This window comes from Sturnus vulgaris, chromosome 10 (assembly GCF_052056855.1).
Source record: "Sturnus vulgaris isolate bStuVul1 chromosome 10, bStuVul1.hap1, whole genome shotgun sequence".
NCBI classification, from domain to species: domain Eukaryota; kingdom Metazoa; phylum Chordata; class Aves; order Passeriformes; family Sturnidae; genus Sturnus; species Sturnus vulgaris.
This window is the reverse complement of record NC_142252.1, coordinates 8634091-8661155: the sequence shown is the minus strand read 5'-3', so window position 1 is coordinate 8661155 and position 27065 is coordinate 8634091. Positions and strand designations below refer to the sequence as shown.

At 42.1% G+C, this 27065-nt stretch overlaps 1 protein-coding gene across 3 annotated transcripts; it reads left to right on the top strand.

Annotated features, from left to right (window-relative positions):
• The first annotated feature begins 240 nt into the window (after window positions 1–240).
• SERPINE2 (serpin family E member 2) lies at window positions 241–23954 on the top strand. 3 transcript variants are annotated; one of them, XM_014879561.2, is made up of 10 exons: window positions 241–351; window positions 13690–13964; window positions 15152–15271; window positions 16415–16642; window positions 17729–17926; window positions 20352–20550; window positions 20691–20791; window positions 21790–21876; window positions 22430–22513; window positions 23288–23954. In XM_014879561.2, the coding sequence occupies exons 2-10, from the start codon at window positions 13709–13711 to the stop codon at window positions 23323–23325; spliced, it is 1311 nt and encodes a 436-aa protein (XP_014735047.1). In that variant the 5' UTR covers window positions 241–351; window positions 13690–13708; the 3' UTR covers window positions 23326–23954. The 3 variants fall into 3 exon arrangements, with proteins under 3 accessions (XP_014735047.1, XP_088026833.1, XP_014735048.2); XM_088170707.1 differs by lacking the exon at window positions 15152–15271; XM_014879562.2 differs by lacking the exons at window positions 241–351; window positions 15152–15271 and having other exon boundaries at window positions 13713–13964.
• The last annotated feature ends 3111 nt before the right edge of the window (window positions 23955–27065 follow it).

The following is a 27065-nucleotide window of genomic DNA, read 5'->3' as shown; positions in this document are numbered from 1 at the left end:
ACCGCTGCCTCGGCTTCCCCTTCTCCCCGACACGGCTGGTGCGCCTCCCGCTGCGCCAGCGGGGCTGGGGACGCTCCCTGGGGATCCCCGGGCTGGGCGATGCACTCCGGGTCACAGCCCGCTCGGAGCTCAGCCGGAGCACGGCCCCGAGCTCGCCCCCCGCCCCGATCCCGCTCCCGGCCGCGGGCAGCGCTGCCCTGGGCGGGCCCGCGGCGCTCGGCGAGGGGCGGGCGAGCGGGCGGGGCGGCCGCGGGCCCTATAAATAGCGGGCGGCGCCGCCTGCTCCGGCCGAGCGGCGCGGGGCGGTGGGGCAGCGGCGGCCGTGGGCAGCAGCAGAGAGCGGCGGGGGAGGTGAGCGGCGCCGCCGAGCGCCGGGCGGGCAGAGCGGGGCTGCGCCGGAGGGGCGGGCGGGAGGGGACCGGGGCACCGGGCGGAGCAGCCGGGGCACTCAAAGTTTGGCTGGTGGCAGCCCGGAGGCCGAGGGGGTCGCTCCGGCGGCTCCTCGGTGTGCGTGTCTCTTACCTGCTCTCACAAGTTTCCCTGCGCCGGGTGTGCGGGCACTGTGCCGGGAGCGGGGCTTCTGGCGCGCTGAGTTTCTTCTGCATGTTGACTATGGGAAAGCAGGGAGGATTTTTCCCCAAAAGAAGCGGGTTTTAAGGCTGGCAGCCCGCGGGGAGCAGCATCGCTGGCGCGGGAGACGCTTCGCTCCCGGGTGCGGGAGAGGTGGGCACTTCCCGAGCACCGGCTGTGCTGGAGAGCTTGGAAACTGCAAGTTGCTCGTTTTCATTCGTGTCTCTTGTCTGCTGTGAAAGAGAGCTTGATGGTGCTAAATAAAAGTAATAAATCATAATTCAGTTAGTAATTGAAATTTTCTTGGCGTTTCGAATGACAGAGTAACGGGGTAGAAACATTTACGGCCGTTGCCCTTTGGGGAGGAAGGGGTGATATTCTGATGCTGTAACAGGATTTGAATAGGGCTGGTGGCATCACCTTGTGTGCTGAAGCGGAGAACTGGTTAGCCAGAACTAACCTCGGCTCACTTTGGGGTCATGTGGGAACTGCTTCGTGTATCGCGTTCTGGGAAGATTTGGAAATGCAGAGTCCTTTTGTCTCGTGGTGAAAATGATGCTTGATACTTTGGCTCAGTACTGTGCAATTGTTGGAGGATCTTAACAGAAAAATACCTTTGGAGAAACCACTGAAGTAGCAAATAGGTGTTAAAATACTGAATTTCCTTTAAAACTAAGGGATATCTGTTTATGGATTAGAGGCCTTAGTGTGATTTATTTCTCTCCCCCTTTCTCAGTATGCCTGCATATGATTCTGAACATGGTTTGGCTTTTGTGGTTGTAATCGCATTCTTGGGCAACTTCCTGAAAGAGAAACCTGGCAGATTGACTTTTTTTCCCAATGCACTGAAAAATGACCTCGTCTTCCTTCACTTTCTCTGGTGTGAGCATTTAGTAATGTCTTTTCTCCAGCTTGCCACAGGAATTCATTAGAAACCTGCCTTCGTAGGAACTCTTCACAAAATGTACGTAGGTGTAAGCAGCTGTGCTGCCGTGTAGCTTCGGACAAGCTGCAGACATCCTTGAGGAAAGCGAAAAGCAGTTGCATGTCTGCTGAGTGCTCAGATGAGTCTTTGGAGTGTGAGGTAAAGGCCAATGCAAATAAAAAGGCAGAATTATTAAATGGATTAATTCAACTGCATATAAGATGTACAAGGTTAGAGATCTAGCATTTTGTGGGGTGTGATTAAACTCATGAGAATAGCAGCTGTTTGGCACAGGAGCAAACTTTGAGTGATGAATGCTAATCCACAGCTTTTTACAATTTCAGGCAAGTCGTATGTCAGACAGCCTATAAGCAAATTGTGTCAAGTGCTCTTGAGATGCTGGAAGGCAGCTTCTCTGGGCATTGCTGTTTTATGTGCTCCCCAGATGTGAGGATGGCAGGAGAACTCCTCTGCTTCGATTGGTGATATGGCCATCACTATAGTCACACGTATATTTATATCTGTCTATGGCACTATGTATCTCATGTGGGAGGCAATAGAAACTCATGTCAGAACAAAGAAGAAAACAGAAACCTGCAGTGGATTTTGTCTCAAGGTGTATACAGAAGTGTTGAAGCGTCTGTTTGGTGTTGTCATTGACAACCGGGAGAACAGCATGTCTTAGTGGCATGTGGAGACTTTTAGCCTGAGTGTCTAAATCACACAGGCAGAAACGTGTTCCCAACCTAGAGTTTCTTACCAGCATCTGTTAGGCAGAAAAATGTCAAGCAGAGAGCCCAGTAAGTTGTACCGTGTATTTTTAGACTATATGGAAGTGAATGTGTCAGTATGAATACTGAAAAATAACCACCTCACCTGACTGCTAGTTATTACAATGGAGATGCCTATAAATTGCATGTATCCACAGCAAGGGATCAGTTCAGAGGGAGCTCTGGGTGGGGATTTGTGGTGATGGGCGCAGCATCTACCTGGCTTATGCAACTGGTTGTAGCTTTTGAGTCTTGATAGGAACTATTGTGCTCATTCTTGAAAAAGCTGGGGCTCTGTGGAAGGCTTTTCTTGGAAACTGAGGTCAGGGTTGTCTGGGCTGCTTGAAGTGCTTAATCTCAAGCATGCATGAAAGAGCATACTTTTGTAATACTAATTATGGGGAAATTAATTCTAATCATCAAAACATTTCCAGTCAACTTAGTTTCTTGACTGAATTCTGCGATTCTCTAGGGTCCAAGGTTTTATACATGAGAAGACAAGGAAAAGATGGATAATCATCACTAATCTGCAAAGAGTTGCTAGACACAATCATCTTTACATGCCTCTGGGCATCTTCCCAGTCACCTGTGACATAGCTAAGAAATCATGTTTTACAGCAAAGTGCTGGCCTGTAAGAACCATGTAATTCAATGCACCTATACTAGCCATAAACATATTTTGAATAAGTGTAGTGATATAAAGAATTGTCTTTTTGGCTTTGAAGAGCAGGTAGTAGTAACATGGAGTAGTCAATCACCTACATACGAATTTAAAGATTTAGTATAAAGATTCAATATAACTTAGGGAACTGAAAATATAAGAAGGTTTTATTATTTTTAAAGTGGATAGCTTCTTTGTGTAAAAATTAGAAAACTGAATATGTGCAATCATGTATGTGTTCAGGTGTGTCTCCTCTGTGATGGTTAAAGGGGTGGGAGGAGAGCAAAAGAGGTGGTAGAAAAAAAGCTGTCCTGTCTTCTGCTTGTTCCTGTCTCTTTAGGGATAGACACTAGTTCATACTTCTGTGAATGCTTCTGCAAGCAGAGCTGAGGTCTCTGCTGAAGTGAGAGCCAGTAATCATGGACTGGAAATATGTGGGCCAATTTTAGTGGCAATGCTAGTATAAGCCATAGGTTCTTGAGCTGTTTATCACGGCCTTGAAGTGCACTTAAATGCTAACCGAAATGCTTTCTAAATCCATTAGCACCTCTCCTTGAGCAGTGTCTGTGGAAAAACATGCGTTTTGGCAGCTGCTTTATCTTTTCTTTGGTTTGGTGTTCACCTTTAATGGCCAGAAGGATGTTTTTTCCCCGATTTCCAGGCTGAAGTCAGAAGGTGCTTTATGCTGGGGTCCGATAATTATGCCACAAAGCAGTTTAAGTGAAAGCCTGTTCATCTTGTGGAATTATCTTCCTGTGGTGAAAATGTCAGTTTTGCTGACCATGCTCAGCTATGTGATGTAAAGTATGGGCTTCAGGCAGTCTACTGTAGTCATCCTGGGCTTTAGAAACAGCAACCTGAAATTCTCTTCAGCATTATGGGACCATGGAAACAGTTGTGAAGGCATCAAGAGTGATGGCCAATGAGTGCTGAACTGAAGAAGCCTGTTCAAGGCTGTTGTGGACTTGGCATGCAGGTATGTTGGTTTGTAAGACATGAGTTACCAAGAGACTGTAAGCTACAGTAATAAATCACCCTGGGGTCTCTAGAAGCACTAGTGAGAAATGCTGGTACATTCTAGCTCTTAGTTTGGCTGATGTACAGGGGATGTGAATTTACGTTCATCAGCTATGTAGCTTTGACCAAACCTGTTTTTTTTTTTTTTTTTTTTACTTAAATGCTTTCTGTGTTATTTAACAACTTGCTCTTTAAGCTTTTGTTCTTGCAGAAGGGATGTTGATGTATTTAGTGATTTTTTTTTTTAATTTTTTTTTTCTCTGCTTCTGAGATGGTTTTGTCATCTGGTGTGAACTGTAAGCTTCTGCTGGCCCAAGGCTAAATGGGGTTTGAGGCTTTTTGTTTGAATAGGAGAGGGGCAGTTTCCCATTGACTCTGACAGGTTACAGGCACAAAACCAAGAGGAGAACTGAACATAACTAATTTTTCCTCTTCTGTTCTGTTACCCTATAACTTTACATCCCTCAGCAATCTAAGAAATGCTATGTATAAGTTAGTGCATTATCTGTAAGCTGTATGTCTCCATCTTGCTGTACAGCCTTCTATTCCAGAAAGAGTCGTTCATGTGTCTTTCTCAGCAGTTAAACAAGCTGAGGCCTCCAGCTGCTCTGGCAGCTCAGTTGAAGAGGTTGCTTTCCCAGCTAATTGCCGACTTCCTCTGCAGAGGTTCGTCATCTGCGTTACAGAAATAGTGATGGACTCTGTGGAGACTCAGCCAACACAGCTCACAACTCAGCCTACAAACTCTCAAGCTGAACTGAATCAGACAGTTTAATATATCAGGTCACGACCTGCTCTTGGAGAATTCTTGTGCGTGGTTCATACTCAGTTGTCCCCTTTTTTTTTACTGTGGAAATTTAAGTCTTGCCTTCCCAGAAACCTGTAGTAAAGCCAGTGAGATCAGTCAGAAGTGACGTCTGTTTAACAAGAAGAGTGTTTTCTTAAATAGCTGACAATTCTCTTATTAACTCGTTAATGTAAGTTTCCTTGCAGATGACTCCGGAGGTGTCTAGCTGAGCATATGGACAGGGTTCCCAGCACAAAGCTTCATTCCTGCATCCTTACAGCATCTGAGACTTCTGATGCTCTTGTGGTTGGCTAGTTCTGCTTCTGGAGCTTTCGCGGGGGGAAAGATTAATATAAGTAAATGTCTGTGCTGTAAAGAGAAATGTGAATGTCCTTATCTTTTTTGGGTAACCTTCAAGCTAAGGCTGGAATGGTTGAGAAGTGGCCACTAAAAACTAGTATCTCACATGCCTGTGAGCCTAGGTCTGTTTCAGTGGTGCTGTCCTGGATACAGAAAATCCATATACCATTTTCCTCTTAAATGTTAATAACTCGGCTACATTACACTTTAAGGGTTATGTTTATTATCTAGTTTTTTTTTACCTAGCTAAGGTTTCTAAATTAGCTTGCAAATAGGAAGTGGTTGATTGCTAATGTTGTACCGTGTGATTAATAAATAAATAAAAGGCTAGTCAGCTATTACTCTGCAGATCTTCAACCACAAGTGCAGTAAATGGTTAGAACAGTGTTCCTGATCTCTCCAAGTATTTTGTCATTTGGTAGCATTCCCTATGTACAAGTGCTTAAAGTATCAGGTTTTGGCTATCAATGAGTTTGTGTAAATGCAAGTTTTTATAAATGTCATTGTTATGAACAGAGAATACTGGAGTTCTATTTCATTTTTATAGTGAAATGACTATTGACAGTATGTAACTCTAAAGAACTGCCAATACTGTTACTGCTGTAGTCTTTCCTCTTGAAGGAGGAGGGATAAATAAAAACTTTAAATAATGCAACTAAAAAAAGCAATTCAATATTACTTGCATTATTTTAAGTAAGGTTTCTGAAAGCCCTCCTGGGAGACTGTCTCTCCATCTTCTGTTACCAGTTGGGCATCTCTAAACCCAGCATGTGTTGCCTTTAGTTAGATGTTATGTGGCTGATAGATCCTGCTACCTCTCTCAGCTTCCCAGGAGTAATAAAACTGTAAATAATGGAAAAACACTGTGGCTCCATAGAAAGCCTAATTTTCAGTTATGCTGTAAATCCTGACTGAACCGTAGAGTGTGGAGTGTTAGGAATTGGGCTTTGTAGCATTGTTTAATAGGAAATATATGTACTTCTTTTGTAGAGTAACCTAAACCTAAAAGTTGTAGAATCTGAAGGGAGTCATCTCTCTTCTGCTCTGCAGGAACTCACATGCCTTGTCAAAGCTCTGAAATATTAACTATGGGCTTGAGGACTCAATTCTATATCTTTAGTTTTCTTTATTTCCTACATGGGTGGTTTTTTTTTTTGTTTTTTTTCTTTGCTGACAGTTGAGTCCAAGTGTTACAGCTATTGGTGTCTTAACCCTTCTGAAGAAGGATGTGTCCTGAAAGGTCTTGGCATTCAGTCTTCTCCAAGCACACTTGCTAAGTGGCCATGGAGCTATCTCCTCAAGTCTATTTCTACCCTCCCGGCCTTGTAGGTGCAAGAGGGCAGGGCATGTGTCACTGGCCAGCAGATTAACATTTACTTGGGAAAAGGAGAACCAGATTTGTTTGCACTCCAGGAATGTAGTGGTATGAGAGTCTTGCTATCAAATGACACCCAAGATCCCTGCAACAAGTGAAAATGAATAAAGGTACTGGGTTTTGGTTTCCCTTTAGTAATTTTTTAAGGAAGAAAAGATGGTAAAATCCTAAAGCAGAGGTTTGGGTCAAGGTGGCGATGAGGTACCTGATAAGACATCAACCATTAGTCCAGCATCTTGTAGACTATTTACTTCATAAATGTATAGTTACACAGCCCATTGCCAAAGAATTAATACACTGTACCTTATTAATGGTGGCTTGCAATGCTGTAGGCTTGCCTTTGGTTCCTAACAAGCCTGTGGTTGCAAAGTGAGCATTGTTAATGTACAATAATGTGGGAGCTGTGGTTCCACGAGGCCTTTCTTTGCACAAAAAAAACCCCTAAAAGTGGGAGCTTGAGTTTAGGCAAATGCTATGATTGTGGAACCCCTGTTGCCTCTACTGGGGTGAGTCCAGAGAAGAGGGTATAGCCTCTCCACTGTGTTGTGAAATACTGCTGTGCTCCCTCTTTTGGGGAAACTGGTTCTGCAGCATTAGTCTTGATGAGCTGACTGTCCCATGCTTGTTTCTTCATTATGTTAAAATACCCACATTGCATAAAGAACTTGAGATCAACCAAACCATTTCTTTAATGAAGGGACACCAGTAAATTAAGAACATAATTCTCTTTAATCTTTCTGATACCCTAAGACCTGATACTAGATCTTGGGGAATTCTGTGGAAGCTGCTTTAAATACAGGAATAAATAATACCTAGAAACTTTAGCAATTGTAGTTGAGCCTACAGTAACAAGAGAACACATAAAATTTGAAAATGGTGATAGAATTGGGCAGTACCATAATAGTTTCCATAAGCCCCTCTGCCCTGTTAACTGTATTTGCTTCATGAAGCAGAGCTAAATTTGGCTTTTTAAATCATGTCTAAATGAGAGATAGAAGTAAAAGCAAATGATCCATAAATGCCTATTTATGTTATTGAAACTCTGAATAGTGCCTCTGTAGTTGTTGTACATTTACAACTCAGTGGTGAAGTAAAAAACTGGTCAGCTTTGCATGATGTGGAATTGATCTTTGTAATTAACTTCTATGAACCACCACCAAATGCTGTAGAAGATAGTGGTGAGAAAAACTAGTCTGGCTTGTGAACTGGAGACCCTGGTCATGAGGCTATAGACAGATTGAAATGGAGCTGGTCTCTCTGCACTTCAGGCTCAACAGAAATTCCCAGAGTGGTGGGGGTGGTCAGGACTCTTTATGAAGAAGCACTGAACTCTGACTTCCTGCTCATGTGGGAGCAGTGCTTGGACAAAGAGATGGTTCCTATGTGGGACCAGCTGGCTTTACAAGCTGGTGCTCTGCAGGGAAATTCCCACTTGGCAGGGAGGCTGGTTGGACACAGCTGAACAGGCTTTCCAGAATGCACTAAAAACTAGAAATAGGACTAGCAGGATTACAGTTGGAAGAGGAAATCTTCAGAACCAATACCATGCTTCTTGCATTTTTGTGCAATGCTGGCTGTTGTGCCTGAAGTCAGACCAATGCGTTAAAAAACCCATCACTTCCAGCTTATCTCTGTGTACAGGTTATGTTTATATCTTGTTGACAGTATCTTACTCCTCTTCAGAGCAATGTGAGTATTGAGCTGTTTAAAACCTAGCACTCATTGTTTCTTGGAAATGCTCTGCATATACTAAACTTTCCAGGTATTGAGTAATAATAGAAGGAGTTGTGAGATGAAAAGGGAGAGCCAACATTCAGGACATACCAGAAAACGTGGAAGGAAGATGAAGCATTTCCCAGGTCTGTCATGTGGAAGAAGCCAGAACTTCAGCAGGCTGAACTCAGGTTCAGGATGAAGAGAGGATATTGAAGCTGAGGGCTTTGGTGTGTAAGAGGCTTAGGCAGAAGGGGAGTCAGGAGCACCTGTGAGGTGGGGGGAAGCCTACCAAGAGGCTGGAGTGTTTTACCATGCTCCTGAGTGGGCATCAGCTGAAAAACGAGACCCTGCATATGACCTTCCCACTGCAACCAGAGTGGTCTCCTTGCTTGGGAGAAAACAATTGTTGTGTGTTCAGCCAGCTCCTTTAATGACTGTTAACAAGTTTGAGTATTTATTCAGTCCTGCTGAAGAAAGTTGGTTAAATCTTCAGTTGGCCTGAAGTGACGCTGCTTTCTTTCAGCTCATATGTCAGTTGAAATAAGACTTTTAAATTAGTAGCCCAGATGACAGTGGCATGGAAACATCAACATCTCAGACTTGGAGAGGTCCCTGAATGTTTGTTCCAGGCTGAATTTCTCTGGTCACACAGGCTGCCCAGTGCCTGCCACGTGGGCTCAGGGGATCTGAGGTTTTTGGGCTTAGTACAGTGAGACCAGCAATGCTATGAGACTGCTCTTCAGTTTTAGTCCTTTCAGCTGTGCTTGCTGCTGTTTGGTTACAGATATTCACAGAAGTGCAGTCTGATATCTAAACTTCCTTATGCTTGATATATCTTTAAAGAAACTGCAAAATCAATCTTGCAACTGCAAGAAGGAGCCTTTTGGATTATATGTGACTGTTGTTGGAGTCAGGCTTCAAAATAAACACTTGGAGGTGTCTCATAGTGCAGTCATTATCGATATCTAAAAATCTATGTATGGTTCATTATTTCATTCCCAATCTGCTGCAAAGTGTTCTTCAGCCTCTGGGACAGGCCTTTTCTCCAACTTCTATATTAAATACGGGTATTTTTTCAGATTGTGTTTTTGCCTCCGATCTTAAACCAAACTAATTTCTCTTCCTCTTGGGAAGACTGCAGCAGCTTGGTTTGGCTCTCTGAAAATGAAATCCTTCCTAAGTTAGCTTTTTACTGTAGGAGGCTTTTCATTGTTAGCAGTTTTTTGTGCCTGAGGCTGAAGATGTAACTTTTCCCTGCTCCACCAAATGCTTTTCTAGACACAGATTAAACGGTCTGTATTAATATAACTTTGCTTTTGTAACAAGCATTCTATAAATAAAGGCTGACAGCATCGTGTCTTCTTTGTTGATATAACTACCTCTATAATAATTTAATCAAAAAAATTTAAACTACTTACTGTGAGGGTGATCTGACTAGCTGAGCCTCGTGAGAGTTGAGTATCTTGCCCAGTATGTCTGAGAGTTAGTGTTTGCAACATCAGCATGAAGCTGTGCTAATCCCAAGATTGGTAGCCTGAAGACTTTCCATCATCTGTCATGAAAACAACACAGAACCATCGGTGTACATAGGACATGCTGTTCTTTTCCTCTTCTGCCTTACCCGGAGCTCTGTGCCTGACTGGAATAGTTGTCTAAAAATTCTTTTGTGGCTTAGGCTAGGCTCTGCAGTTAGATAGTTATAACTGGTACCTCAGTGTGCTGTGCAGGACTTGAGGTGGTGCTGTTCATTGAGGCGGGGGAGCTGAGTTCTCCGTGTGCTTGCTGTGGAAATGGCAATTTTCATTTAGATAAAGGTGTGACACTGATCTCTTTTGCTCAGAAACTCTAGCATTAGGGTTAAGAACTGGATTTGCATAACAAATTGCAATGTGTGATAACACTGGCTACGTTTCTTTGGGTTAGTGACACTATTTCCATTGCATGTTGAGAAGTTTAAATTGTGGATGTTGTCCTTCCTGTAAGTGCTCAGTCTAAGAAGTGGGCAGCCTACCCTAAAGAGGGACTTTTTTTTGATCCAGCATCTTTCAAAAGCCCACATTTATGTAAATGAATTCGCCTATACACTTTCCTCCTTCTCAGTTAACTGTAAAAAATATAAAGGTCATAGGCAAAAAAATGCCTAGCTTGTGTTTTTGTTTGGTTTTCTGAAGCATTAGATTCAGATTTAACTATCACTAAGCTTTTAGCTTCAGTGTTATGAAAGCTTGTTGAAAGCTTGTTGATATTCTGTATAGCAGGTCAGCTGTTTTCCATCCTACACATCATACATCCTTTTGGATTTCTTCTCCCAGCAATGTGCTTAAGCTGTTTCTTTCAGGATATGCAAAAGCACTTCTTGATACTGAACTGCATAGGAGTTGAATTTACTGCAATCCATGATGGAAACTTAAATTACAGGGATGCCACTTCTTCTCAAAGATACAGTTATCTCCCCAGTTTCCTGGTTAAGGTATGCAGTGGCCATAACAGGGCCAGGCCAAGAAGTGACTGCTCCATAAATTGTGATGAAAAGTGGTTTTACTTTTTCCATGCTCAGAGCACTGCACGACTTTATTTCACTTACTGAATAGGTATCTGCTAGAGATTGTGCTCCAAAACATAGACCAACCCATCTTAATGGTGTGTCAGGAGGGAGAGGTTAGGCAAATAGGGAGAATTCTGTGGAAACCAGATGTGGGAGGTAATCAATTGAAACAAAAATAAGAAAAACACAAAATTCTGCAGCAGTGGCCTTGGAAGCAGAGTTGGGTTGTTTTGATGAGGTTTCACATGTCATGAGGAAAATGCAAGGCTATCACCGTGAGTCTGTCAGGGACTGTTACCATTGCAGTAGAAAACTTGAGATTTGCAATATATTCTGGGAAAGGCAAGAAGAGAAAGATCTGGTTAATGTTAGGCTTGTGCAGATGAAGTTGATAAATGACAATGAAACATTTTTTTTTGTTTCATTTGATTTCAAAGTGTCACTCCTGTCTGTGCCCTCATCGTATGCTTCTTTGCCATATAATGTGTCAAGTGTAGATTGCCCTCAAAATAGCCCAGTTTCCTGTGGTTTGCTGTCAGGATCAGATGGAGCTGCCTTGGTCAAAAGCCTGGTTTTCAAACTGTGCTCTGAGATTATCTGGTACTGTCCCTGTCCATCACTATGTGGGACAGGTTGTATTGCACCAATATGAACTGTTGCTTGCTTCTAAGTGCATCTAGTAAGACTGTGATAGTTTTAGGGACTTGAAGTTCTTTTTGCCAAGATACTAGGTCGAGGTATAAGTCTGCTTAATATCAGGATTAAGAATTTGTTTAAACTACCCCTTGGGTTTCCAGGTTTGGGAGAAGAGATGGTCACCAAACCAGCAAAGAAAATCCTAAAAGCTAGCCCTAAACCTAACTTTTCTTGGAGTGCCTCCTCCATCAGTGTGGAGCCTCTGCCTGTGAGAGAGGCAATCCTTGCCCTTAAGAACAAAATTGAAGGTTTCAGGTGGTTTGTGTTAGTATCAAAGAACACTGAAGAATATTCCTTAACAATTATAATTTTTTTCTTTTAAAGTGCAAGTATACTTTCCCTGTCAGGCTGTTGACTCTCCCGATGACATTTTCTTGCTGTATCTGGTGATGAAGGGTACAACACAAACCTGAGAGTGACTCATGTAACCAGCCTCAGGGGGTCACAAACTAAATCCATGGTGCTTGGGTTTTCTTACTGCCAGTCTCAGCTGCAGCTAGCCCAGTCCAGTCTAAGTTTTGGACTAAGCTTGAGTAATTGTAGTGGATGGCTGATATGAAGCTCCTTTGGAAGTAATTGCACTGAAATGACTTCAGAACTGCCTAGGGGATTAGTAGGTTGATGGATAAGACTTAATTATTGGGTGGCTGTTACCCCACTTCGTAGGGGACAGCATTTTCACTTTTTCTTGTATAACTTAAATCAGTCCAACAAGTTCCTTCTGGTCAGAAGTATACTAAAGTTGGATTCGGGGCAGAAAGATATCTAAACGCCTGCATTATTGCATTTGCAGCATTTGGTTTATTCCGGAAGGACAAACTTCCACAAAGCCAACTTTGTACCCTGAAACGGCGCAGAAGAAAGTGGAAATGCTGTATTTGTCGCTTTCAAGTGTTTTAGCACAGTTAAAGTACATGCTATTAAAAGACGATTAAACAAATCTGTACAAACACCAGCTGGTTTTCTGGTAGTCAAGTGCTCCAGCATGGTTTGAACTCGCAGCGTAGGTAGGCTGGATGGCACAGCTCCTTGGGGTGGGTGGGAGGAGGCTGGCAATGACAAGGCTGTGGCTCTGCTGTGCCCCAGCACCCTGGGGTGCTGCACCTAGAACAGTAAATGTGCCGCACTTGCTGCACAGGGGGCTCCTGGGCAGCAGAGACCTGTTTTTACATGTGTTATTCAAGTAACACTTCATTCAGTTGTACACCTTCTGCAGCCTGTCTTCTGGAGTCAGCTCGGTGAGGGAGCAGGCTCCTGGCTGGTCTGGAAATGGGAGTCAGGGCTGTCAACTGTGCAAATGAAATATCGTAAAAATGTTGTTGTGAACAGGGAATGTAATTTAAGGAAATTGAAGACTATTTCATGTTTCTCTAAGTATCTCTTTGCCCTAACAAAAAGGGTTGAATGCAGTTTCACGAGGAGGAAATACAGCCCAGTAGTTACAGTGTTCAGTGTTTGATATTTGGGCTTGGCTCTCTGTAATCAGTTGCTGAAGGGTCCTGAACAAAATGTTGCTGCTGCTTGTGCTTCAATTCTTTGGAGCTCATCGGTAATGATACTTAGTTCTGTCAGGCATTGGACCTGCAGATGATAATATGCCCATTTTGAATGTTAACTTCATTCTGTATCCACTAGGTCCTCTATTTTCTTAAATGGAAAAGTACAGGTTGAAATCCAAGTCCAACATTTGCATTTTAAAATCTAAAATTTTCTTCTCTGTTCCCGTTGTTGAGAATGGCAATTATGCAGCTAACTCTTTTTGTTCTAGGCAGGTGTAAATTCCCACAACAGAAGGTCCGTTTGCATATGTATATATGCCTCTGTTCACTGCAGAAAATGATCTATGAGGTATACTGTGCATCACATACTAGTGGGTGAGGACCATACCACAACACTTCTCAACACTCATTTACCATAAAGGGCAATCTAAATAGAATGGCAAGGCTCATTTAACCGAAACACAAAACTATCTGAGCTTGGGTGTGGTGGGAGGTAGTCTCCTAACTTGGTTATATAAAGGCTTTTGTCCTTTATGTAGGCACTGATACCTAGCTATGTCATGATTATCACTGCACTTAGAAATCCCTAGACCCAAAATCTTGATAGTGGTAAGTAAAGCACAGGTGTGAGTTCCATTGCCAGAGCTCTGTGAATGGTGTGTGGCGGGTGTGCAAGACTTGCCTGCCCTTTAGGTAAATAAGAATTTATGTTAAGTAGCTTTCACAAGTACAGCATTTTTAACTTTCCCCTCTTGTTTTCTTATACAGGTATCTCCAACCAGGAATCATGAACTGGCACTTTTCACTCCTCTTTGTTCTTGGGACTTTAATGTCTGTATGTTCCCAGTTCAATTTTTATCCTCTGGAAGAGCTTAGCTCTGATGTTGGAATCCAGGTCTTCAATCAAATAGTGAAAGCCAAGCCTCAGGACAATGTTGTTGTTTCTCCTCATGGGATTGCTTCAGTCCTGGGGGTGTTGCAGCTGGGAGCTGATGGCAAGACAAAGAAGCAGCTGACAACTATGATGAGATACAGTGTAAATGGTCAGTGATCCTAAGGTGGTTTTGGGTGTGTTTTGTCAGACTCTTCATGATGTATGAGATGGCTTTCAAAGTGTGGTAGATTGCATCATGCACCAATTAACTCTGTTTACCAAAGCACAAAATGGACATGCTTGAAGTTAATTGGCAATTTGAGCAAGGGCATTTACATATACCCAAACTGGCTTATAAGCAGCTTGGTTAATTGCTTCAGGGCCCTGGCTAGAACTGTGGTTTTCCTTGCTGAACTGGCGTTCCAGAACAGGGCGGATGGTGGTCCAGTGTTAGTTCTGAGCAGGAAGGTGGCAGTACTCTGTTTCAGGCTATACTGAACAACTTTTAACGTGCCACTTCATAGATAACAGGACAAGAGGATATTTCTTGGCACCTCACTGAAAGCAGTGCAAACTAACCATACAACTGATATGTTCACTTTGCTCTTCAGTTTTGTTTGTGTGTTTCTGCTGTCAGAATCCCTGTATGTGTAGTTCTTGTAGTGCCCTCTTCTTAAAACAGCCATTTCTCTTTGCCTGTGCCTGACACTGCATGCATCTGTGTTCGTATTCCTCTGCCAATGTCTGCCCCTCCAGAGGGAGTAGGCTGAAGATTGTTACAGCTTTAATTTGCATGCTATTTTTGTGAGTGTTTGCCAGCAAGACTTAACATCTTAGTGCCAGCATTCTGCCTTACTTCCAAGAATAGAAAACCCTCCAGGAGGTAAGTGCACATTTAAATCTTGAGCAGTGTTGTCATATAACATGATGTCCTGTCTTCATTTGCTTTGCTGTTTTGGTCCTGGATTTCAAGTACAACAAAATGATTTGACACTTTAACGTCTAAATGATGTAGATTGAAATCTCTTCATGGGATAATCAGCTCTAGGAACATTTGAATGCCCAAAATCTAAGTACTTGCAAAAATATTAAAGCATTATATCAACTGTCTTTATTTGGCCTTCAAACTTCCTAATCCGAACTGTGAGACACAGAGGTTCTCAAACACCTTAGAAGGGTAGCCAATACCTGGTTGGAGACTTGTTATGGAATGCTCATATGTCCTTGCACAGGTTTTCCCTGCTCTTATTCATGGCTACCTTAAAGTCCTTTGGCAACTGTAGCAACTGCTTCTTTGGAAAGGTAATAGTTGAAAAGTATTTAATTTGTCTTTAGCTGTCTTTTAATGCAATTTAGCAGCTGGAAGCAAAGAGGAGAGCCAGCATCATGAGACCAGCCAGCTCTCCCCGGACCACCAGCAAGTGCTCCGTGGACCACCAGTGGTTCACAGAATACAGTTTGAGAACCTCTGTTATGGTATGTTCTCCAAAAGAATTTGCCCATAATGGAGAGTGAACATGTAGAAATTCATACCAGTGGTGCTGTTAAAGCATTCGTGATACATGAAACAGCAAAGCCATCTGAGGCTTTTTCTTATGTGCAGCTAAGAGGATAACTCTGAACTAATTTATTCCTTTCATATCTCTTGTTTGTCTACATAAGAAAGTAGTCAGGAAATATTTCTGCCCAAATTGTATTGTGAAACAGAGGGAACCCATTAATAACAGGCACCCAATGATGCTGTTTGATACCATGGTTGAACATGAAGTTGCCTGCCTGGCAGTAGCTTCCCTGTGTAGACAAGCACTCATTGATAAAGGCATAACACAAGAGAACTGGATATGGTGAACATAGCAGTTCTTCTGTGCTGCCATATGCTTTCCCTCACACACAGTGAAGGAGATAGCAAGTACTTCATACAATCTGCTTTCAGGCCCTAAGGATCTTGACTAAGCACTGGAACCTACTACTTTCCCTTTTCCTTTTTTTAGAGGCAAGCTCATGTGTTAAGAGATTAACTCCTGCTTGTAGCTGATTTAGGCCAGGACTTAGTCTTTAAGGAAACTAAGACTCAACTTGGAAATTTATTATAAAAATCTTGACAGCTTTCTTTATTGTCCAGTAAATGAAAAGAAAGTAAAGAAAACAATTTTTGCTTTACATTCTGAGGCTCAGACCATTTGTTATGCAAATCCTGCAGACCTCTGAGTGAGCAGGCTGACTCTTTGACTCTTTGTCATTGTCACAGAACTGACAAGTGACCTGGCTTATAGGATATGAAATATTTTTGGAACAGTTTGTTCTGTGGAACAGCGTGATTTGTAGCTCTGCACTAATATTTGAACCTCAGTGTAATCCCAGGTGCTGTCTGTAACATTCTGAGCAGACAGCTGGAGGTGCAGCAGGCATAGTGGAGGCTCATGTTTTTGCTGGGAGTCAGTAGCGTTATGCAGATGAGACATCAGAAATGGGTATTTTGGAAGTCCTTTCAGATTGTTTGCTTTGGTCTTCCTTTTCTAGTCCAGCACTTAATGTCTGACTTTTCATGTCATTAATAGTTGCATATAAAGTTGGTTTATCATATTATTCTAAATTAAACTTGCTGTTTTTTCCAACTAGGAGTTGGTAAAGCCTTAAAGAAGATAAACAGGCTGATAGTCTCAAAAAAGAATAAAGACATTGTAACAATTGCTAATGCAGTGTTTGCAAAGAGTGGCTTTAAAATGGAAGTGCCTTTTGTTACAAGGAACAAAGAGGTGTTTCAGTGCAGTGTCAAGAGCGTGGACTTCGAGGACCCAAATGCAGCAAGTGATTCCATCAACCAATGGGTGAAAAATGAAACAAGGGGTGAGTATTGGTGAGTGCCTTTGTGCATGACAGGGTGGTGTCTGAGACCTCCAATTCAGATGGCAATACTGGAGAAAGATAGGGAGTAGAGAAAGCTCTGTTCTGCAGCTTTAAACTATCTTTTAGTTGGCATTAGTGTGATGTTTTAGAGCTGGTGGGTCAGGAACCAGCAGTCTTGTTGTCCTAGCAGATGTGCCTGTGTGGTAGCCTGGAGAGATGTGTTTGGGGTGTGTGTCCATCTGTCCATGGGATCAGAGCAGCTTTTTCTTGTCTTTGCATTCATGTAACTGGTGAGAAATCCAAGCACAGTTGTCTTGGGTCCTTGCTTTCTCAAACATAGATGCTTTCAGGCAACTCTGATTGTCTGAAATCAGAGCATATGATGTTTTACTCAGTGAATCAGACTTATAGGAAGCTATAGGGCAGTTCAGCTTTTGCTCTGACTGCCCTAAACTGGCCTGAGATATAACCCTGTTTTTAGGACTCGCATTTACTGGAGGATTCTTAACTAACCCTGCCTTGACAGAACTCCTCATGCTTCAAGTCTCTTGAACCAATTGTCAAGCCTACATATGCTAAAGCCAGAGACCACATTTTGCAGCACGTTCCCAGTCTAGGTGAACTATGTTTGGTACCTTTTGAAGCTAAAACAAGTTCCCTTCTTGGATGTGAGGAGTGTGTTACTGATGTTGGATGTGGTATTTGTGAAATGAGGCTGTCAAATTCCTTCTCGACCACATCACCAGTTTTGCATAGCAATGTTGAAAGCAGTGTGTGAAGGGGGAGGTGTTTCAGCTGAAACTGTTCCATGTAGCCTTAGATCTGCTTACATGCTGGAAAGGGTAAAGCCTTGTTGGCTGTTAAAATATCAGGCTATCAGCAAGATATGTTTATTTCTAGTTATCCCAAAAGTTTACTTTTTGACAAAGAATACCATTGACTTTATGCATTTTAAATATATTTTCCCACGAGGAGCTGGCACACTCGAAGGTCAAGGCGTCTGAAGTAATATGTGTCAGGTTCCTCAAAAACAGTTGGCCAGGGTTAATGACAGCAAACACTCAAGAATTTCTTTATTTCTTCTAGGTATGATTGATCAGGTTGTAGCTCCAGATGATATTGAAGGCAGTTTGACCAGACTGGTTTTGGTGAATGCTGTGTATTTCAAGGGCTTGTGGAAATCACGATTTCGACCTGAAAATACAAAGAAGCGCCCGTTTTATGGAGCTGATGGGAAGACTTACCAGGTTCCTATGCTGTCCCAGCTGTCCATCTTCCGCTGTGGTAAGCTCAGTGACTCCCACGACCACCAACAGTGGGTGTAGAATTTGCTTTTTCCTTTCAAACTGAAACAAGAGCTTGCTGTTGCTTCTTGTAGCTGATATAGATGGATTGTGTTGCAGAAGTGTCTCCTGCTGCTGAGGCATGGGCAAGGTATTTAACAGCTGCCTTAAGGTTGGATGATCTGTCAAGTATTGCCTTACCCTTTGCCTTCAAAAAGGAAAGTCTGAAGTACCCAAATTAAGAAATTTGCATGTTAGTTAGCTCTGCTGTAAGAAAGAAAAATGCATGTTTATAAGGGCTGAGAATAAAGGAAAGCTGCCAACAGGCAGAATGGTAGAGGTTTACCTGGTGGTGAGCTGTATTTGAGAGAGACTGGAGTTTATATTTTACTGCAGATAGAGAAATGGGACTTGCACAGTCTCCAGTCCTATGGGAGCCAGAGGAGCTGGGTTAGAATGTTGGCTCTGTCTCCTGAGGTGTGAAACTGCTCTTCAGATTGAGTCACAAGTGAAAAGAAGTTCAGCAGGTTCTGCCAGACTTCCATCAGAGATTCTCAGAGCTGACACCAGCAGCTTGATGTGACTGACAATGTACTTCAGAGCTCCAGTTTGCAGCCTTATGGGGATTTTAGTGGTCAAAGTAAGATGGATGCTGTGATTAAAAACTTGTGTTGCATCCTTCTAAGAAGTGCTGCCTGGAACTTAGTTCCTTCCGTGTGTGCTAGATACGGTCTGAGAAATAGGCCTGAGAATACAGCGTGCTATAAATCTGAAAGCAAGACATGCTGTGCTTTTAAATGCCTAGTTTTACTGTTGGTAGTGCTCAACTACTGTTAGTAGACTTACGTTAAAGTAAACAGCTGTGACTCTGTCCCAAACCCGTATATTAGAGCAAGTGTAATGTAATACTTTAACTGCTGAAAGTGTGAGCTGGGGGAGGTAGGGAAGCCTACTGCAGTATATATTAATTTTGGCGTTTCAAAGAAGTTCATAACTTAAGGTGGTGTTTAGCAAGACTATCTTGAAGGCTTTTGACTTTTGATGATGGTTATAATATCCATTATATTGCTCTATGTTTAAGCTAAGAAACTATTAAGGCTGGAAAGGAAGAAATACTGCTGAATTACTTATTTGCTGAGGACTCGTTGGAGTTTTTGTATCTCTGAATTTCCTAACACAGGGCTTCTATTTTATCTATGCTTGCAATGGGATCTTTAAAAGTTTAAGTATCTGAAGTATCTTCAGTCCCATCAACTGACTGAAGCTGAGCTCCTCTTCTGTTCAGTTTGTCTCAGTAATAACAGCATGTAGCAAATCGGGAAAGCAGCCCTTACCTGTGGGACAGTTTGCCTTGTGTGACTGTCCTGCAGCTGACTTCTGCAACCAGTGTTAGATGTGTAGGCTCCAGCCTGAGAACCACTGCCATAATAAAAGGAATAGTGAAACTGCCAGCTTTGACATGATTCCTGCAAAACAGAGGTGCAGTACTGCCAGTTTTGTAGCAATATGAGTTTAGGGCAGGTTTCATGGCCCTAGCAACAAGATTAAATTTGTAATGAAGTTGCTGATTTTCGGCTTGGGCTGACAAGTACAGATTTAGGTGAAGAAAGGGGAAAGATAAGATCTTGCTGCTATCCTAAAAGCTTGCCTGAAATACCGTCTGTAGGTAAACTGACAAATTTTAACTTGAAACCACTATAAAAAACATTTGCTTCCCAGCCACATGCCAGAAATCCCACAGTAAGCAAAGGGAGCTTGGAGGGGGAGAGGGTGTCTCAAAGACATTCTCCCTGTAACTTGGATTCATTGCTATCTCCCTCCATCTCATCTAATTGGCCTCTTGCACTTTCTCCAAGTGGCTGCTTCCCACTATCTTGAAAGACTTCAGATTGCTTCCTAATCAGATCCTTATTAAGCAAATGCGGCAGACTCCTTCAGACAGGAACCGGGAGATTTTGCAATAACTCTTGGAGGAAAAAGCTTGTCTGCAAAATCCTCTTCAGTTTGCAAAGATAGTCCGCTGCTATTCCTTGCCTTTTTTTTTATTCTCAGTTCACAGTTGGTTCTGGTACAGCTGAGATCTGAAGCAGAGATCTAGCTAATTCACAGACCTGGTCCCTTCTAACGTAGCTGGCTTGCTGCACTGGGCTGGTGAGATTTGTCTGGGAAACAGCATGTATGTTAAATGAGTGTTTGCTCCATGGTATCATCCTGTCTGTGTTTTATGTCCTACTAGCATCAGTACAGACCCCATGCCTTTTGAAGGGTTGCCCAGCAGGAAGTCTGGGACTTCAGAGTTGGTTTTGAGATGTGGGCAAAGCTTTCCTGACAGACTTTTCTAGCAGTAGTTGTGTTAAGGTAAAGATTTAAGGCTAAAATGGCTATGGCTCATTAGTTTGTTTGGGTTTGTTTCTATTTTTTTTTAGGCACTACAAGTACCCCGAATGAGCTGTGGTACAACATCATTGAGCTGCCATACCACGGGGAAATGATCAGCATGCTGATTGCACTGCCCACTGAAAGCACAACGCCACTCTCTGCTATCATCCCCCACATCAGCACAAAAACAATAGGAAGCTGGATGACAACCATGGTAGCAAAAAGAGTGCAGGTTATTTTGCCAAAGTAAGTACTTATATAATCCATTCCTTCTTCAGGGAGTGTTTGGGGGGTTATTTATATGTACTTCATCTGATACAGGAGAAGGAATACTTCAGGTGACTTTCCTGCCTAATACTGATGCATTCTTTTTTTGTTCCAACCAGATTTACAGCAGAAGCAGAAACAGACTTAAAGGAACCTCTGCAAGCACTTGGTATTACAGATATGTTTGACCAGTCAAAGGCAAACTTTGCAAAAATAACAAGTAAGGGTTTTTTTGTTTTAATTCATGGTGGTCCTTCATAGTTTCTAGCTCTGAATAAAGTGCTGCTTTACCAATGCAGTTGTCTGCTTTCTCTTGGCTAAGTGTTGCCATGACATTTGAGCTGGTTTTATGTTGTAACCAGCCAGGCATAACTGCTTGCTTCTGTTCAGCATTGCAGTGGCTTTTTTTTTGTCCCTTATCTTACATTACAACAGTAAATCATGCTGGTCAGCTTCTTGAGATTTGATAGTGCAACCTGAGGGTCTTGAGCATTGTCTGAAATCTTTGGCAGGGCTTAAACAATGCTATACCTTAGTCCGTAGCAAATACTGCAACTACAGTGTGTAACCTTGCCTGAATATGTTTAGTAACTTTTTCTTGAATTGTAAGAAAGCATGTATGAAAAACACACTTCAAGGGACTGAACCAACTCAGAGCTGTAAATATTAGTATCTGAAAATGGGGTGTCAACACTTCTGAACTCATGGCTGTAAAATGTCATCTTATTTCTCTTCTCTGCTTTCATTAAAATCCTGATTAGCTTCTATAGAGCTGTCTAACAAAACAGTTTACCTTGTGCTGGCTTAATTTGAAAACAAATTCCTGTGTTTCACTGAAAACAAGGTATGTTGCTAAGTGCTTCTTTTGTTCCCTGAGTTGAGACACAATGGGAGTGTAACTTTTAAATTCAGATAACAAATTTTTTCAGTTTTTTAAAAATTAAAACTGAAAATGCATGTGAGCACTTCTAACTTAAACCATCAATAAGAAAACTTAGTAAATGGGGAGGAAGGAGGAGTAAGATAAGTTACTCCCTATTTTTGTAATGACTCACTTTGACTGTATTGAAAGGTATTGTTCTGCACTGCGACTTTGGGATTCCAGCAGGATTGTAGCAGCTTTTAGTATTCTGAGCCGTGCTGACAGAGCTGCTTAGCTACAAAGTACTTCAGGACTCTGAGTTTTACTGAAGATGCTGTTCTCCTTGGGTCTTTCAGGAACAGAAGGTCTTCATGTATCTAATGTTCTGCAAAAGACAAAAATTGAAGTTAGTGAAGATGGAACCAAAGCCTCTGCAGCAACAAGTAAGCAGTTGTACTGATAACTGTCAGACTTGGAAGAATTTCATTAAGCAAAGATAGCCCACTTGGAGATCACTGCAGCAATATGCTCGGACTCACATCAGTTAATGGGTTTTAAGTAATTTCTCAGTAAAATCTCAACTTGCCAGTGTTGATCACTGTAAGAAATATTAACGGGCTTACTTCTAGAGAAGTGTCTTCTCATAGCTTAGACTTTATATCAGGCCATTGGTACCATGTTTTGGTTATCCAGGTTACAAAGAGGAGTAAACTACTGCAGCCTTTGGGTGACAACCCAAGACTTCCAGCTCTCTGTGGATCTTATGTGTTTTTAAATGCTTCCTGTAAGAATAACATGTGACCTGTGTGGCTATAAATGTCCAAGTTGGTGCATTTTAGGCATTTGTCTGCACCTATTTAAGCTTGTATATATAGACAAGCATGCATGTATATATCTATAAGGAAACTTTACTTCAATAGAGTATATAATGCATTATGGTGCTTGATTTGTTTCACTCTAAAACTTTTTTGTTTGTTTTTTCTTTTTTTTTGCAAGCTGCAATTTTAATAGCCAGGTCATCCCCTCCTTGGTTCATAGTAGACAGACCATTTGTATTTTTCATCCGGCACAATCCTACAGGTAAGCAGCATCTGTAAATACTTTATGGCTTAGTAGTTGAGTAATCAACTATGTAATAGTGACAAAAGTCACTATACTGAATAAGTATTAAAAAAAGTTCCTGCAAGTGCATTTTTATGCCTTTAGTTTTAGATTATTTTATTGGGAATGCAACTTGGAACAGGGAAAAGATACATTTTGGCTGTCAAGTTAACAGAAGCAAGCATGGCAGGTTTGTGGATATAAAAGAAGAGTCTTTAACAGTCATAGTTCCCCTGAGTGCAGAGGAAACAGCTCTTTGTTGATATTGAATTGGTGAATAGGGCCCAGATTTCTGGATAGTCAGATAGTGAGGGCCAAGGCAGAATAGGGGGCTGGGGATCCAGGGTGCTGCTCCAGCCTGCTCTGAACATAAGCAAGTACCAATATAGTGCTCATGGCTTCTTTGCAGTATGGGCTGACTCCTAGAGCAGCACTGCCCTTCTTGCAGTGACGTATGATCAATATGTCAGTTAGTGGGGAACAAGGTGCTGCTGCCAGCACTGGGGGAAGAGCAGGCTGCTGGCAGCAGGCCCCAGCCCAGGGCTCCACAGAGCATCAACAGGGCTGTGTGTCTCTAGAAATAGGAGCTGGCCACCTATCCAAACATGCGCTTCCCTGGGCTCACAGATGAGAGCAAGGCTGGACAAGACTGACAAGGTGGCCTGGCTGTGCTCTGTGGACTTAATGCTTTCATTGAAAAGTTTAACTCTATTTACAGATGATGGTAATCCTTGTTTTTGTTTCATCCCTCAGGTACAATCTTGTTTATGGGACAAATAAACAAACCTTGAATGTGGAAAAGACTTTCTTCAAGAAGTAAACAGGCACACCCCTGTTCTGTTAAATATTTTGTACACTACTCTTTGACTTCACTCAAGAGCTAGTTTTAACCACTGACTAGGTTTTGAAACAGGAGTCGACAGTTCTGGCTTTGTGGGGAAAATACACATTGAAAACTACACTATCTCTTCAAAATGTCTAAAAGATTCTCTAAACTACTGAATGGTTACCTATGCTAACAGCTTCTGAGCTTTTTCTGTATCTACTAAGAATTTTATGTATGGCTTTTTGTGAGAGGATTTTAACAAAGAATGATAAATGTTTCTATTAATGTTGGTTTCTTCTTGTGTGTGGAAAAGGTCTAATTTTGTAGATACCACCTATCAAGATTACTTTTGGTTCTTTAGTATCTTGGTACCTGGATATTCTTGGTAGAAATAGAATAAAAGTTCTAGCAGTTTTTATATAGTGCATGTATCATGGAAAGTTTTAAAACTGATGTGGTGTTTAATACACATCGCATTGTCCTGTCTCATTGTAATGTAAACTTGTCATTGCTAGTATACACTTTCTATTGGATTTAAATTTTATATTTGTTTTTGTACAAAGGAAAGAAATAAAATTGCATTATGAACAGTCAGTGTTGTGGATTGTGGATGTGCTGATAGATATTGGAGTCTAAGAGCCCTGTGTAATTGTCTGAGATTTACTTTTAAGAATGGTGAAAGGAGGAGGGAGATGTTTTGTGAGACCTTTTTGTTGTGTGTAGGGGGGCATTGGTTGGTTTTCTTATGGTGACATTTGTTTGGTTGTTTGGATTTTGCTTGTTTTAGTCCCTCCTGATGATGTTTTTTGATGTCATTCTGCTGTGGATGAATTTATCCATAGGTTTGGTATCTGAAGAGAACTGTTTTGGTATGCCCAAGTTACTGCTGAAAACTGCTTCATGAGGACATCTCAGTGCACCCTTGGGGCCTTTCCTCCTGTTCCTATGATGCAGTTTATATGCACATGGGCATCTCTTCATGCCCCTTGCAGGACTCTCTTGAGTGCAAAACCCTTTCCAAAAAATAAGCAGTAAATCCCTTTGGCTTGTCACAGATGGTTCTTTGTTGTACTACTTCTGTGGCAGCCAAGGGATTTGGGTGGGTGAGTTAAATCTTTGGCAGCTCTGAAGGGCACACTCATGGGGGAGAGGAGCCTGCTGGTCTCAGGGGAGAAATTCCAGCAGACTCAGCCCTGGTTGGAAGTAGGTGCCTGTAGCATCTATCCATAAAGTGGAGGGTGAACGAGTGTTGAGCCTCTTGGTCAGGTAAGAAAACAAGATGAATAGAAAATGTTTCCAGCTGAAAATACCTGAATGTGTTGGGCAGGGCCAGTCCAAATCCCAGGCTGAGAGCTCATAATATGCTGTCAGATATTGAGCAAGTATGTTTGCCCCTCTTTTCCTGCTTGAGTTGAACACCCTTGATCATCAAGAAGAATAAATCATAGGGTGTTTTATGGGCTGTATTGGCTGCCTACCACCTAATCCATTTAAGCTGGGAAAGGGGTGTTCCTGCTGCATGCTGTGGGCTAGGTCTCCTACAATAGGTGAATGGAGAAACTAGCATGGCCTCATTGTCTTCCTGTCTTATTGAAGAGAAAGTGAACCCTGACGGTGAGGAAGAAAAAACCAAAACAAAAGCAACAAACAAAAAATAACTAAATATGGGAACCATGTAACTAAAGATTCTGGTCCTGAGCAGGAGACCTCTCCAGGCTAACCCAGCCACACCTTTCTCCAGTTCCTTACATCTCGTGGATCTAAGGAACACAAGTAACAACAGAATAGTTACTGGGTTGTAAACAACTACAGTGACATTTGCATTGGTTTGTCTTGCATCTGTCTTGGGTACAGTTTGTCCTGCAAGAATAGAAAAATGTTGTCTTGTAGAAACTACAGAACCAGAACCTAAGCTGGACTTAATTCACGCACGCATCGTATTTTTTTAACTACTGAGGTACAAGATGTCATCTTTGGACTCTGGAGCAGTCTGAGGTTGTATTTCAGAGTAATAGCTGTTTCAATATCAAAATAAAATTGCAATATGAGAATTAATTTTCCAGTCGCTTCTATTTAATGTTTGTGTTAAGAATTCAAATATTACAGGGTTGGCATTGAAGGTGAACTCCCACAGGGTTTACACACAGCAGCACTGTCTGCTCTGGGCAGCAAGCAGGTTTGGGATTAGGTTTGGGCAAGAAAAAAAATGCAGTGACATAAGCTTTCAGGTTTGCCTTAGCACAATTTCTGTGTAAACAACTGTCACTCCCTTCTGTTAGTCCTGAAATAATTTGCAAAATAAGATGATTGCTTTAGAGCATGAATAGTGAGTAACTGGGTATTTTATTTTTTTTTTTTCCCGAAAGTGGGCAGTGAAGGGGGTGGCTTGGCAAAGGTGATCGAGATCATTTAGTCTGCTGGAGCCAGGACTACCTGCCCAAGATGAGCTCTGAGCAAATTGAGGGGGAATGCTACATGTAGCAGATATTCCTGGTGAGCTTCAGTCTTCTGCAGTACAAGGGTGAAGTGTGTCACCACTCAGAAAAAGGGGAGTTCAGCTCTGCTACTCCTAGGCAACACGTTTTTTTCAGTGCTAGAAAAGAAAAGTTCAAATGCAGGTTTGAACTAAGATGCTCGTGGTATTTGCCTATAAACTGGGTAGAGGAACTCGGGGTGAAGGGAAAGGAGTTAAAAGCCTTGGAAGGTGAGGGCCAGGTTAGCTGCTGAAAACTTCCTCTTTAGTAGTGCTGTAAAAGCACTGTGCTCTTCTATCCTGAGAGCTGATTAATATAAAATTTCCAGTCCTACTTGACAGAGTAATGAGTTGAGTGTGATGTTTTAGCACTAAGGCAGTGTTTACTGTAGTCTGTTAACCCTTAATGTGGCAGTGTGTTAGCTGCTCTTGAAAGGCTTTGGGGAATCTGACTGCAGACAGTAGAAGTTGCATGTTAAGTTTTTTCAAAGTCATCTTCGTCTCTAGGACTGTCAAGGTGAATGTTCATGCTGCTTGGTTCAGCCTGTATTCCTCCTCTACTCCCAACTGCTTCACAGTTGAACATAGTCATCCTGGCAAAGCTGAGATTGTTTTGGGCGCCTGAGCCCTTCGATGTTTGAGGGTAGGAGGGTTGGGAAGGGACCATCCTCAAGGAAGAATAGAGACCATGAAAGTGCAAAACTTATTGTAATAATGGATGGGTAACTTCAAGCAGAAGATGCACAATTGCTGCTCGGATGTCTCATTGTCTGCTCTTCCTGGCTGCTCTTTACAGATGCCTGTTTCTCAGTCTTTAAAAGCACAGATTAAAAGCACATCCTCTGTAAACTTTTCTGAGGTGGAAAGCCCTGAGAGACTGACACTGAAACCCTGGACAGGGAATGACTGGAAAATGCTTGTGATTACAGTTGCTTTAGCTTAGAGAGTAAGTAAGGAGAAAGTGTTTGGTAAACCTTGCCATACGTTTCCTGAGCCAGGTATGTAATGAAGAAAGTAGTTAGTCATGAAGTAATTAACAGGTAAAATAGCAGGCTATTAATTTGCCAAACTATGTCTTGACTTTGTTTTTCTAACTTCAGAGAACTCTAAAAAGGCTGGTTTTCTTTTACAACTTCCACATTTCATTAACACTGTTGATTTCAAGTCCTATTTGCTGGACAGACTGCAGAGTGAAGGAAAGGGCCAGTTCCTCAGCCCATGTAAAGGGATAA